This window comes from Balaenoptera acutorostrata, chromosome X (assembly GCF_949987535.1).
Source record: "Balaenoptera acutorostrata chromosome X, mBalAcu1.1, whole genome shotgun sequence".
Taxonomy (NCBI): domain Eukaryota; kingdom Metazoa; phylum Chordata; class Mammalia; order Artiodactyla; family Balaenopteridae; genus Balaenoptera; species Balaenoptera acutorostrata.
Window position 1 is genome coordinate 41886135 of NC_080085.1, and position 15155 is coordinate 41901289.

The 15155-nt window shown below is 37.1% G+C and overlaps 1 protein-coding gene across 1 annotated transcript in view; it reads right to left on the reverse strand.

The window, feature by feature from the left end:
- Positions 1-570: 570 nt before the first annotated feature.
- Positions 571-15155, reverse strand: part of ZNF41 (zinc finger protein 41) — a 55232-nt gene continuing 40647 nt past the window's right edge. Inside the window, exons 3-5 of the mRNA XM_057537633.1 lie at positions 15042-15150; positions 14681-14776; positions 571-6896 (exon numbers count right to left, since the gene is read on the reverse strand). Of these exons, the coding sequence (XP_057393616.1) occupies positions 4843-6896; positions 14681-14776; positions 15042-15150 (2259 nt within the window). The 3' untranslated portion in view covers positions 571-4842. The remainder of the gene's footprint in view (positions 6897-14680; positions 14777-15041; positions 15151-15155) is intronic.

A 15155-nucleotide genomic window follows, 5' to 3' on the forward strand; every position in this document is an offset into this window, starting at 1 on the left:
ATAGATGTAGATCAGAGAGGAAGAGTAATCAAATTGGTATAAAAATATGAAAATGCATGTAATGGCTTTACAGGATGGATTTGAATTATTGAAACTGAGGGTGAACCCTTGAACTTGCAACTGGTGTCAGAAGTGAGGGCAGTCTTGTGTGGGGACTGTTCCAACTTCTGCCCAAGATAAGCATACAAACATCAATTGCTTTTCTATATACTAGTAATTAACAATAAGTAATTGAAATGAAAAATGAATACTACACAATAAAGTGGAAATAAGACAACACCAGGTAAAATAGCATCAAAATGTGAAATACTTAGGGAATAATTTGTCAGATGTGAAAGACCTGTACACTGAAAATTACAAAATATTGTTGAGAGAAATTAAATGGAGAGATATACCTTATTTATGGGTCAGAAAACTCAATATTGTTAACATTTCAATTCTCCCCAAATTGAGCTATAGATTCAAACCAACCTCAATAAAAATCACAGCAGCTTTTTTTGTTGTTGAAATGAACAAACTTATTCTACAATGTATATGGAAATGTAAAGGACCTAGAATAGTCAAAACAACTCTGAAAAAGAAACAACTTTATTGAGGTATAATTTAGGATCCATATTTAAATTGTACAGTTCAATGACCTTTTTGAAAAAAACAAAAGTTTATTCTTAAATGTACAACAGGCTCCAAGACAACACTTCATTCTAGATATGGGTGGCAATAGATGTTATGGCAGGGAACCCAGATGTTTAAACAGGAATGGAATTAAGGATCACCTCAATGACCTTTATTAAATTTACCTAGTTGTGCAACCATCATCACAATCAAGTTCTATAACATTTTAATCACCCCAATAAGATTCCTTGTACTAATTAACAGTTAATGACGATTCCCATTCTCACACCCAGACAACCACTAATCTACAGATCTCTGTAAATTTTACTTTCGTGGACATTTCATATAAATAGGCAAATACAATCCTAGATCTTTTGTGTCTCACTTCTTTCACTTAGCATATTTTTGAAGTTCATCCATAGTTGAACAGTTCATGCTGTAGTATTTATTAGTATTTGTTCTTTTTTATTGCTGAATATACCACATTTTGTTTATCTACTTGCTGGTTGATGGACATTTGGATTGTCTCCACTTTTTGTCTTGTATGAATAATGCTGTTATGAATATTCAAGTGTAAGTGTTTGCATGAAAACATTACATATCTTTTGGGTAGATAATGGGAATGGCAGTACTGGGTCCTCTGGTAAATTTATGATCAACTTTTTAGGAAACTGCCAAACTTCTCCAAAATGGCTATACCATTTTAATGCAGTCACACCAGAAATGTAGGAAAGTTCCTGATTCTCCATATCCTTGCCAACATTTGTTATAATTGTTTTTTTTTTAATTTTAGCCATTTTAGTACATATAAAGTGGTATTTCTTTGTGGTTTTAATTAGAATTTCTCTATTGACTAATGATGTTGGGCATCTCTTCATGTGCTTACTTGTATATATTTTTTGGTGAAATATCTCTTCAAATCTTCAGCCTAATTTTAAACTGGGTTGCTTGTCCTCTTTTTATTGAGTTGTAAGTGTTCTGTATATATTCTGGATACAAGTCCTTTATCAGGTAAATGATTTACAAGTGTTTTCTCCCTGTCTGTGCTTTGTCTTTTCATTTTCTTAATGGTACCTTTTGAAGTTTAAACCTTTTTCATTTTGATGAAGTCTAATTTATCATTTTTCCTTTATGGATCATGCTCTTGGTGTCCTACTTAAGAATTCTTTGCCTAATACAAGGTCACAGAGATTTTTCTCCTATGTTTTCTGCTAAAACTTTTATAGTTTTAGCTTTTATATTTACATATCTGATCCATTTTTTTGTTAATTTTTAGTATGGTGTGAAGTAAGATTTAAATTCATCTTTTTGCATGTGGATATGTAATTATTCTTGCATCAAATGTTGAAAAGACTTTTCTTTCCCCAATGAATTGCCTTCACACTTTTGTAAAAAATATTTTTACCGTAAGTATCAGGGTTTATTCCTAGACTCTCTGTTCTGTTCCATTGATCTATGTCTCTATCCCCATGCCAGTACCATACTGTCATGATTACTGTAGTTTTATAGCTTTGAAATTGGGAGGTTACTGTCCTTCCACTTTGCTTTTTGGCAAATTCCTGTTTGCTAATCTTGGTCTTTTCTATTTCTATATAAATATTAGGATTAGCTTATCAATTTCTGGGGAAGAAAGTCTGCTGGAAATTTGATAAAGTTGTATTGAATTTGTAGATCATGTGATCTTTCTTCTTTACCTTGTATATATAATATGGTAGATTGCGTTGACTGATTTTTGAATGTTGAAGCAGCCTTATATCACTAGAATAAACCCCACTTGGTGATGATGTATAATCCTTTTATATGTTGCTGGATTCAATTTGCTAATATTTTGTTGAAGATTTTTACATCTATGTTAATGAGGAATGTTGGTCTGTAGTTTTATTTTCTTGTGATGTGTTTGTATGGCTTAAGTATCAGGGTAATACTGGCCTCATAGAGTTGGAGAGTGTTCCTTCCTCCTCTATTTTCTGAAAGATTTTGTGGAGTGTTGATATTATTTCTCCTCAAATGTTTAATGCAATTAAGCAGTTAAGCCATCAAGCTTTGGGCATTTTTGTGTGGAAAGATTTAAAGTTACTAATTGCTTACTATTGCTGGTGAGATGTAAAATGGTACAGTCACATGAGAGCCATGCCTGGGTTTCAGATCTGAGATATCAGTCAACTGTCTTGAGAAGATGGTGGGATTGGAGGATAAGGAAATAAAAATTAAATCACACTGAGATATCACTGTACACCCACCATAATGGCTACAGTAAAAATGATGGAAAATACCAAGTGTTGACAAGGATGTGGAGCAAATAGAACTCATATACTGTGCTGGTGGGAGTGTACATTGGTGAAACCACTTTGGAAAACTCGTTTTATAAACTAGCTGAGCATGGACACCATATAGCCTGGCAGTTCAACTCCTAGATATATACCTAACAGAAGTTCATAAATATGTTCACCAATAGATAGGTACTAAAGTATTTATAGTAGCACTATTCCCAAAAGCCCCAAGCTGCAAACAACACAAATGTCCATTAACAATAGAATGGATAAATATATTGTATTCACAGAATGGAATATAACATGACAATAAGAATGAATTATCCATAACTACATTTAACAATATGGACGAATCTCATATTTATAATGTGAATGAAAGAAGATAGACACTTGAGTATATTACCAAAATATGAAATATAATTGTTTGACTCAATTTATATAAAATACCAAGCAGACAAAGCTATTTAAGTCAGGGTAGTGTTTACCTGGCGGGGTAGGTGGACAGTAAGGCCTGGAAGGGAGCACAGGGAGTTTTTCTGGGGTGCTGGTCATGTTCTGTTTCTTGATCAGTGTTCAGTTTGTGAGAATTCATTGAGCTGTATGCTTATGATATATGCATTTTCTGTATGCATTATACTTTAATAAAAAGTTTTAAAAACAAAATAAAATTACATGCTAGAAAGAAAGCCCCTTTCTTATGAGTATTCCAAAAAACATTTAATTGAAAACAAGAAAGCGTTTATATATCAGTGCTTTAAAAAAAAGCAGTGTTCTCAGAGAAGTCTTCCAGTTATTCAACTATAATAAACTATAATCATATCTTAGGCTAAAAAACTACAATGCAACATGACTTTATCCCATAGCAATCTACACAAAATTACTCTTAATGTGCATGTAGAAAATGAATATATCAAATTAACTAAATTGGAAGAAAAACCACCAAAGTTTTATGTATTGAAATCCAATTTCTTAACCATTGTTTTTCAAACAGAAATCCCAAAGAAAGCAGAAGCTTCAGTGGATGAGACTGGAAGTCCAGAGTGCTGTGGCTCAGTTTCATTGTCTTAGGGGCAGTTACTAAGGGGATAAGAAGTTTATGGTCTGCAGCTTATATAATGATAGCTTTTGGGGTACAGGTTAGAAGGTATGCCTACCATTTTCGAGTGCGAATCACCTGCTGCCACAGCATAGAATTAATGAGGGAACAATTGCCACCTTTAGGTGTGTGTAACATTTAATAACTCTATTCCTGTAACATAGGCTAGAGCTATGCTTAATTTGCCAATGCATAAAGTCAGACTTTAAGTTTAAAAATTCTATTTAATTTTTAAAAAATATACCATGGTGACTTCTCAAAGGGAAGAGAAAGAACGGTTCCTCAGGGCAATATTTTCTGTGTCTTAAATGTCAGTGATAACAAAAACTTCTGGCTTCTACTCATAGAGCTATTATACATTCCCAAATTGGTTTTTGCCTTGACTTCAGTGCCCTGGAGGTGTTTGAACAATGAATACTCTTCTCCCCACCCTAGAAATTTGAAAAAAGAAATTGGCCAGTATTGAGGACTTTTACATCCCAAGGTATGAAGGACAAATCAGTGCTGAATTTATAAAGTCCTTTATCCAAAAGGTGAAAAACAGGAGATTACAAGTCATCTCCTGGGGTCTCTATTTCTACCATTTGCAGGAGATTGAGAGTACCTGTGTGAATCATAAAACCAAACAGGGCTATTGCTCAAATGCTTTATCGAAGTGTCTCCCTATGCATATAATTGCTTATCAACTTGTATTCCACCTGACTGAAGGATACTTGACTTTGTTTGCCTTCTGTTCACTTAGGCTGTTTGTAGTCTGTCATATCTACTCCCCCTGTACAATGATTGATGCATCAGGCACTCCTCGTCTCTCCACTATGAGACAGCTGATGCATATCCAGTTGTGATTTCCAGCTGAAGGCATTTTCAGTCACTGGCTTTATAGAGTTTTTCTCCACTATGAGTTTTCTGGTGTTTAATGAGATTTGACCTGTCAGTGAAGGCTTTCTGACATTCTGTACAAGCATAAGGTTTCTTCCCTGTATGAATTATCTGATGCATACTTAGTGTTGCTTTCTGGATGAAAGCTTTCCCACATTTACTGCATTCATAGTGTCTCTCTCCAGTATGAGATTTCTGATGGATAGTGAGGCGTGACTTCCAGGTGAAGGTTTTTCCACAGTCACTGCATTTATAGGGTTTCTCTCTAGTATGGATTTTCTGGTGTGTTATGAGATTTGACCTGTCAGTGAAGGCCTTTCCACATTCAGCACATATATTGGGTTTCTCTCCTGTGTGAATCTTCTGATGCACCCGGAGTTGTGACTTCTTTGTGAAGCATTTCCCACAGTCACTGCATTCATAAGGCTTCTCTCCAGTATGAATTCTATGATGTGCAATGAAGTGTGATTTCTGGATGAAGGCCTTCCCACATTCAGGACAAGCATAGGGTTTCTCTCCTGTATGGATTCTCTGATGCACACTGAGTGTTGATTTCTGGATAAAGGCTTTCCCACATTCATTGCATTCATAGTGTCTCTCTCCAATATGAGATTTCTGATGTATTTTAAGGCGTGACTTCCATATGAAGGCCTTTCCACAGCCATTGCATTTATAGGGTTTCTCTCCAGTATGAGTTTTCTGGTGTTTAATGAGATTTGACTGATCACTGAAAGCCTTTCCACATTCGGCACACATATACGGTTTCTCTCCAGTATGAGTTTTCTGATGTGTAGTGAGATTTGTCCTATGAGTAAAGACCTTTCCACATTCTGTACATATATAAGGTTTTTCTCCTGTATGAATTCTTTGATGCACATGGAGTTGTGATTTCTTAATGAACGATTTCCCACAGTCACCGCATTCATAAGGTTTTTCTCCAGTATGAATTCTCTGATGTGTATTGAAATGGGATTTCTGGATGAAGGCCTTCCCACATTCAGTGCATACATAAGGTTTCTCTCCTGTGTGAATTCTTTGATGCATCCTGAGTGCTGATTTTCTTGTGAAGGCTTTACCGCATTCACTGCATGCATAGTGTTTCTCTCCAGTATGAGTTTTCTGATGTATATTGAGGTCAGAATTCTGGGAGAAGCCTCTTCCACATTCACTGCATTCATAAGGTTTTTCTCCTGTATGAATTCTCATATGTCTAAAGAGATATGATCTGTGGAAAAAGGCTTTTCCACATTCACTGCACTTATAGGGTTTCTGCCCAGTATGAATTTTCTGATGTGTAATGAGGTTTGACCTGAGCGTAAAGGCCTTCCCACATTGAGTACATATAAAAGGTTTCTCTCTTGTGTAAACACTTTGAGGTACCTCACTTTGCGGCTTCTGAGTGAAGACATTCTCACGCTTGTTGCATTCATGGGATTTTTCTCCAGCATGAATTCTCTGATGCTCAAAAAGATGTGACTTTTGGGTGAACGTCTGTACGTATTGAGTACACACATAAAGTTTCTCTTCAGTATGAATTTTCTGACGGTGGGTGAGAACTTGTTTGTGGCCAAGATGTTTTTCACATTGATTAAGTTCACAGGAGTTTGCTCCTGTATTAGCATTCTCATTCTTAGTAAAGGAAGAGCTATGGGCAAAATTGTTACCATTTCTAAAAATCTTATCAAAGTTCTTTGTTGCATTGCTTTTATTATGATTATGTAAATTTAAAGTATGCTTCAAACTCTTTCCAATTGTGTCATAGTTATGGAGTCTTTTAATGGAAGGAACAAGCCTGGTACTCACGTGAATTATTTTTTCAATGTTTTTACATTCATAGCCCCTCTCCTTAATCAATACTTTCACATGACTTAAAGGGTTATTTTGGTTTTCTTGATATCTCTCTAGCCGGTCATTATCTTGCCACAGTTCTTCTAAAATGGAACACAATGAATCTTTTCCTATGGATTGACCAAATTTCTCACAGTGTAATGAAACTTCTCCAGAAATTCTCTGTTGTTGGGTTTGCCCATTATCCTCATCTAAAAAGAAAGAGAAAAAAATGAAAATGACTCCAGAACAATTATCAGAGAATAGAGGGTACATGGAGTTTGGACAGGATGAACAGAGAAATGGAAGAGTTCTTATGACAATAATGAAAATAGTAATAATGTAGTAATATGAAATTCTTCTAGAACACTTACTCTATGCAAAACAATTATATACCACTTATGATACACCAGGCACTTCCAAGTGCTTTACACAAAGTAGCTCATTTAATCTTCACTAAACCCTAAGAGGTAGCTATCATTATCAATCATGTTTCACAGATGCAAAAACAGAAGCACAGAGAAGTTATGTAACTTGCTGAAGATCAAATAGCTAAATAAATAAGAGATGGAATTTGAACCTGGGAATCCATATCCACTATGTAGGAAGTCAGGACAGTGAGTAGAGTAACCAGAAGAAGAAACTGAAGTCTGTTAAAGGTAAGCCTGCATGGAAGAAATATTTCAGAATGCATGTCCTTATTACATATTAGGTCTAAAACATTAATAATCTCTCTGCTTCCTTTGCTTTTCCCTCTGAACCATTACGAGCATCTACGTTAAATTTATAGTCCTCAAATACCAATTCCTCTATATCTATAGGAAAAATATATGCTTTCAACAAGTGTCAAATAGGAGAGGGCAAACCATCTATGGTAGAAACTGCAAGCTGTCCACCAAAATCTATTCACCTCTTCTTTTATAGTAATAGAACATAGCTGGGCATTACGTTTACCAGTCTCACTTTGTCCTCACCAGTGGAATATAAGCAGAAGTGATATGTACTACTCCTAGGCCAGGCTTTAAGACAGTGGGCAAATCTCCCCCATTCTCCCTTCCCCAGCCCAGAGGACTCAACAATGACCCAACATCAACCACCCAGCTGACAACAATACTCTAGGAGATGGCAGAGCAATAACTTGGAACATGGTCCTTGAATGACCCAACAAGATCAGAGTTGATTTGTTGAATGCACCCATTCACCTGAGAATGCTTATGTAAGAGAGGATACAGTTACATTAAGCTTGTTGCTTTGCTCCTCTGTGCATATTCAAAAGGTATTGTCCTTGATATCGGCTCTAATTTTAGTAAACCTCTAGGGAGGTTATATCTGCTATGAATGTATAAAGCAGACAAAGTACCACTCATATTGATACTAAATTTGGCACAGTTTTGTGTTATAACAGAGAGAATTAACACGTAAAGCCTGAAATTATTAACATTTCATGCAATTATCTTCCCTTTCCAAATATAATCTATGGTCTTTTGAATTCCTCTGATCAGATATTTGAAGGATCCTTCTGAAAGAGAGCAAAATATCCTCCTCTGCCTATCTCCCCAAATTCAATAAATTTAAGTTTACTAAATATTTTCCATGCTTGGCTTCAGAAAACTGAAGAATAAGTGTTACAGTTATCAATTTTTTGTCTTTCAACCCCCAATTCACCCTTCCTTGCCCGCTCTACAAAAATGGATCTGAGTCTTTTTTCCTTTGCTATCTGGCATGATGTTGAACCTTGTCAATACAGGGTGATGGGGAAACACTGGAGGAAGGGGTTTTGCTTCCTGGTTCTAGTGAGCTCACCCAGCAGGCTCCTCCAGCAAGGGCAGCTTGTCTATTACCAGGCTTCAGCAGTGTGGTGGCTTCAGCAGCATCTGGCTCCTGATGCACATGCAGCTTCCAAGGCACCCAGCTTCTGCAGTGCATTGCAGCCAGCAGCACCCAGCACCCAGCAGTTTACCCTGGCACCCCTCTCAGATGGCTTGTAGTGGAATATTTGCAATGAGACACTTCCCTATGATCAGCTTTTTCTGGAACCGCAGAGGGCAGATTTCCAGTAAGTTCAACCAGTGTGGCACGACAGCTGCCATGCCATGAGCCATGGATATGCCCTCCCTATAAGGTCTGGATTCATCCCTGGGAAGCAGGGGAGGCACTTCCTTGGGTGTTCCTTCACAGCCTTAGAGATACTCTCCCACACTAATTTGCTATTCCTTTATTCTTTAGAGTTCTCTTTACTTTTACTGGCTAATCCCTTGTTACCTCAATCCCACAATAGCTAATAATTCTTTTTTTTTTAATTTATTTATTTATTTATTTATTTTTGGCTGCGTTGGGTCTTCGTTGCTGCATGTGGGCTTTCTCTAGTTGCAGCGAGCGGGGGCTACTCTTCGTTGTGATGCGTGGGCTTCTCATTGCAGTGGCACTAATAATTCTTTGTTAAACTTTCCATGTTCAAATTAGTATGTGGTTTCTCTCTCCTGATTAGGCCCCAAGTTATACAATAAGAAACAGGCTCTTTTTTTTCAGTGTAAGAATGGATCTTTTTTAAAATTCTTTTTCATTATGGTTTATCACAGAATATTGAATATAGTTCCCTGTGCTATACAGTTGGACCTTGTTGTTTATCCATTCTATATATAATAGTTTGCATCTGTTAATCCCAAACTCCCAGTCCACCCCTCCCTCACTTGGCAACCACAAGTATGTTCTCCATGTCTGTGAATCTGAGAAATAGGCTCTTAATTCTGGGAGCTTTCTAAAAACTTAGAGGTAAAAAAAAGCCTTAGTTACTACACAGTCTAAAATCCTATGTTTTTCTGGGAGTTCCTGTGGGATGGAGGATGAGAAAAAAGAAAGAGCCATATATTCTGGAGTAATTAAGAGCCATTTCATGAAATAGTGAAATCTGATCACAAGGTGAAAATGTATCATCTAAATAGATAGAGCACAGAATAAAGAGTCAGATTAGGGGAACACTATCACATATGGCAGACATCAAGAAAACATTAAAAATGCACAGCAAAGGAAACAATCAACAAAATGAAAAGGCAACGTATGGAATGGGAGAAGATATTTACAAGTCATATATCTGATAAGGAGTTAATATGCAAAAAATATAAGGAACATATACAGCTCAATAGCAAAAAACAAACCGATTAAAAAATGGGCAGAAGAATTGAACAGACAGTTTTCCAAAGAAGACATACAAATGGCAAACAGGTACATGAAAATGTGCTTGATATCAGTAATCCCCAGGGAAATGCAAGTCAAAACCACAACGAGATATCACCTCACACCTGTTAGAATGGCTTTCATCAAAAAGACAAGAGATAACAAATGCTGATGAGGGTGTGGAGAAAAGGGAACACTTGTGCACTGTTGGTGGGAGTGTAAATTGGTGCTGCTACTATGGAAAACAGTATGGAGTTTCCCCAAAAAATTCAAAAGAGACCTATCGTATGATCCAGCAATTCCACTTCTGGGTATATATCCAAAGGAATTGAAATCAGGATCTCTTAGAGATATCTGCACTCCCATGTTCATTGCAGCATTATTCACAATAGCAAGATATGAAAACATCCCAAGTGTCTGTCCACACTGAATGGATAAAGATGTGGTATATATATACAATGGAATATTATTCAGCCATGAGAAAGAAGGACATTGTGCCATTTGCTACAACTTGTCTGAACGTTGAGGGCATCATGCTAAGTGAAATAAGTCAGAGAAAGACAAATACTGCATGGTATTATCACTTGTATGTGGAATCTAAGAAAGCCAAACTCAGAGAAACAGAGAGTAGAGTGGTGGTTCCCAGGGACTGGAGGGTGGAGGGAATGGAGAGCTACTGGTCAAAGGGTACAGACTTCCAGTTATAAGATGAACAAGTTCTGGGAATCTAATGTGCAGCATGGTGACTATAGATAATGATACTGTGTCATATACTTGAATGTTGCCTAGAGAGTAGACCTTAAATGTTCTCACCACAAAAAAGAAATGGTAACTATGTGATGGGATGGAGGTGTTGGCTAATGCTATGGTGGTAATCAGTTTGCAATATATAAATTATCAAATCATTTATATATTTGGATTGGAAGAGTTGATAATGTTAAGATGTTAATTCTCTCCAAACTGACTTATAGATTCAATGTAATCACAATCAAAATTCACTTTCATAGAAATTGAAAAATTGACTGTAAAATTCAAATGGATACACAAAGTACTTAGAATAGCCAAAACAATTTGAAAGAGAAGAACAAAGTTGGAGGACTAATATGACATGATTTCAAATTTATTACATAGCTACACTAATCAAGACAGTGTGGGAATGGTATAAAGATACATGAATAGATCAGTGGAACAGAATGAAGAGTCCAGAAAGAGACCCACATACATATGACAACTGATCTTCAATAAAGGTGCAAAGGCAACTCAATTGAGAGGAGGATAGCTTTTTTTTTTAAATAAATGATGCTGAAATGATTGGCTAGCCATGTGCAAAAACGAACAAACACAAAACTCTGATCCATACTTTAAATAATATATAAAAATTAATGCAAAATGCATCACAGAACTAAATGTAAGACCTAATTTTTGGGGAGACCTTGGATCAGGTAAAGATTTCTTAGATACAACACCAAAAGCACAATCCATAAAATAAGAAAAAAGATAAGTTAGACTTTGTCAAAATTTTAAATGCCTCGTGAAAGACACTGATAAGCAAATAAAAAAATTCACAAAACACATATCTGATAAATAACTTGTGTCCATAATATATAATGAACTTTCAAAACTCAACAATAAGAAAACAATGTTCCCTATAGAAAACTGGGCAAAAGATCTGTACAAACACTTCACCAAAGAAGATATATAGATGTCAAATATTAGATATTATGGAAATGCCAAATAAAACCACAGTAAGATACAACTATCTTACTATTAGAATGGCTAAAAGTTTTTAAAATGGACAATTCAAAGTGCTGGTGAGAATGAAAATCAACTGGAACTCTCATACATAGCTGGTTAGAATTTAAAATTGTATAACCACTTTGGAAAAGTTTGGCAGTTTCTAATAAAGTTAAACATATACTTACCATACAGCCCAGCAATCTGACTCCTAGGTATTTACCCAAGTGAATGAAATCTTATCATCACACAAAATATGGAAACAAATATATAAACATAGCACCTTTATTCATAAACACCAAAACTGGAAACCATCCAAATATCCTTCAGCTGGTGAATGGATAAACTGTGATACATCCATACTACGGAATACTACTCAGCAATAAAAAAGGAACAAACTATGGAAAACACAACAGTAGGAATGAGTTTTGAATGCTTTATGCTAAGTGAAAGAAGCCAGGCTCAAAAAGCTTCATACTGTATGATTCCATTTATATGACATTCTGGAAAAGGCAAAACTATAGAGACAGAAAAGAGATAAGTATTTTCCAGGTCTGGAAGTGGTGGGAAGAAGTGACAGTAAAGGGACCTGAGGTAATTTTTGTTCTATATCTTGATTGTGGTGGTGGTTACATGACTGTATGCATTTGTCAAAACTCATAGTGTTATTATTATTATTATTATGGCCACACCACGTGGCTTACAGGATTTTTGTTCCCTGACCAGGGATCAAATCCAGGCCCCGGCAGTGAAAGCGCTGGGTCCTAACCACTGGACCGCCAGGGAATTCCCCAAAACTCATAGGACTATTAACATAAATAAACCTCATAGAATCATAAAATATGTTAAAAATGGACTTGAGCATAGGTTATACAAAATATACAGATACACGTTTGAATTGGAAATACATGGCCATGTTGTTTGCCTCTCTGAATGAAGAGTTTAATTGTCACATGCTAAGTCATGGGGAATAATTGTAGGTTTTTTCATAAAGCTAATGTCAAGATAAATAGAACATTTTAGGCAATGAAATTTATCGTTAACTTTTGAAGTGAACTAATAAAAAGAATGGAATCAGCAAATACAGTCAGTAATAGAAAAATTATAATCCAGGCATAAGAAAATATGGAGCTGGTTTTGGGTGATATTACTGGGAACTAAGAAGATGAACTGAGAACTGAAAATGATATTCTCAGAAATGGAAAAGCAGTAGGAACTGTAGAGTGATTAACTTAAAAATGACAGAAAGATTTAAGAAACACTGACAAATGTGAGAAAAGTTGGAAGGTGACAAGGGTTTCTGATACATGAGGTAATGATTCCAACTTCTGATGTAGTGAGGAGCAAGAGAAACATCTCAATGGAACTTTCTGGGTAGCTAAATGTAGTACTAAAGTACCAGGGAAGAACAGACTGGAAACATCAAAAACAGAGTCATCAGAATTTCAGGATGGATGAATCCTTGCATGTATATGAAGAAAATACTGGTGAACAGTAGACAGGGTCCGTAGGGCAACCTCATTTATGGGGATAATGAAGAGAAGGCTGGAAAAGGGGGCAAATAATAAATTGGATGCAAATCAGTACGAAACAGACAGGAAACAAATCAAAACTAGGGGAACATGAGCAAGGTCACTCATAGGAGAGAAACTCAAAGAGACCACAACAGGTCAATAATGAAATGCTCAAACTAGGTATTGGAGAAATAAGAAATAAAAAATGAGATGCCACTTTATACCCATAGTTAGCCCAAAAATGAGAAACTCTGGTAATACTAATTGTTGGCAGAAACTCGAGGAAAGCAAGAACCCTGTGCCCTGTTGCTGGGAGAGTAGATTAGTGCAGCCAATTCAAGAAGAATATGGTGGTGCTCAAATTCAATATGAGAATATGCAATGATCAGGCAAACCCTCTCTTCTGTATACATCCCTGAGAAATTCTCACACTCTGTAAGAGAACATTTGTGTAGAAATTCATTGTAGAGTTGTTTGTCTTAAATGGGAGTTAACGAAAACCTAGGTTCCACCACTGGGTGTATGGTTCAATAAGATGTGGTGCTAGCACACTGTGGAATACTATGCAGCAATTTGAAGGAATGAAGCCAGATGAGCACTGCAATATGGACAGACCTTAGGGGTGAGTAAAAAAAAGGAACATAATTAAGACATGTAGCACAGGGACTTCCCTGGTGGTCCAGTGGTAAAGAATCTGCCTTCCAATGCAGGGGATGCGGGTTCAATCCCTGGTCGGGGAACTAATATCCCACATGGCCGTGGGGCAACTAAGCCCACGCACCACAACTACTGAGCCTGTGCACCCTGGACCCCATGTGCCACAACTAGAGAGAGAAAACCCAAACGTCACAACTAGAGAGAAGCCCACGAGCCACAGCTAGAAAGAAGCATGAGTGCTGCAACAAAGAGACCTTGGGCCGTAACAAAACATCCCGCATGTCTCAATGAAGATCCTGTGTGCTGCAACTAAGACCTGACACAGCCAAAAAAATAAGGAAAATAAATAAATTTTAAAAGTGTATAAACAAAGAGTGTTTAACAAAAAAGACATGTAGCACAATATAATTTATATACACTAAAAATACATACTTATAAACCAATACTTCAGGCTTTAAGAGAATATCATACAAATTCAAAGATCAAACACATTAGATCTGTTGCCTGTGGGAGGAGGCATAAGGGATGGATATGAGGAATTGGAATAAAAGGGAAGAAAATTTAAAATACCTAATGTACAAGGAAAGAACCTAAGATAAGGGGGTGGGAGTGAAGAAGGAAGAATAAAAGTCCCTAGGTAAGACAGGGTGGTATGTATGTGATCCAAGGTACAGAGATTAGAGACAGCTTTCTTGTCAAAAAAGCCAAGCAAAGAAGACAATGGATATTGGCAAGGGTCATACTTGGAGATAGCATTCAGATATTGGAGGGGCTCTGTCAACTCTCTCCAAGCAACTCCAAACGCTTAGAGCCTTCAAGATAGGATATCTTCAGAGCCTTTCAAAGGCATCAGCCTCTTCTAGAGAAACTGAGATCTATTTCCACGTCCCCCATCTGCCTAGGTCACACTCACTCACCTGAGGAGCTCTGATGTGGGGTTTCCTCCTCCAACGTCCATGGCCCCTCTCCTTGCTCCATCTTGAAGATGACCTCTGGTTTGGGAACTTGGTACCCTGTTAACAGGACATGATACAGGATTGGGTCCAGCTAATTGGGTTTCGGGGCCTTTCAATGACACTTCCATTTGCTCTTCAGGAAAGTAATCCCATTTCACTGGGAGTAGAGTAATAATCACAGACGTGAAAAAGGACTGAAGAATCTCGGGCAAATCAAGGATGACACCATCACACACTTCAGATGTCCCAGAGCACTCAGCAGCTGAGAATGGAAACAGCCTCTCTGAGGCCCCTGGCGGGCGCATAGGATGGCTGTGCTTACCCACTGAGCACAGGTGGCTATAGTTCTCCAGTGTCACATCCCGGTACAGGCGCCTCTGAGCAGGGTCCAAGTGCTGCCACTCCTCCCTGCTGAAGTCCACAGTCACATCCTCGA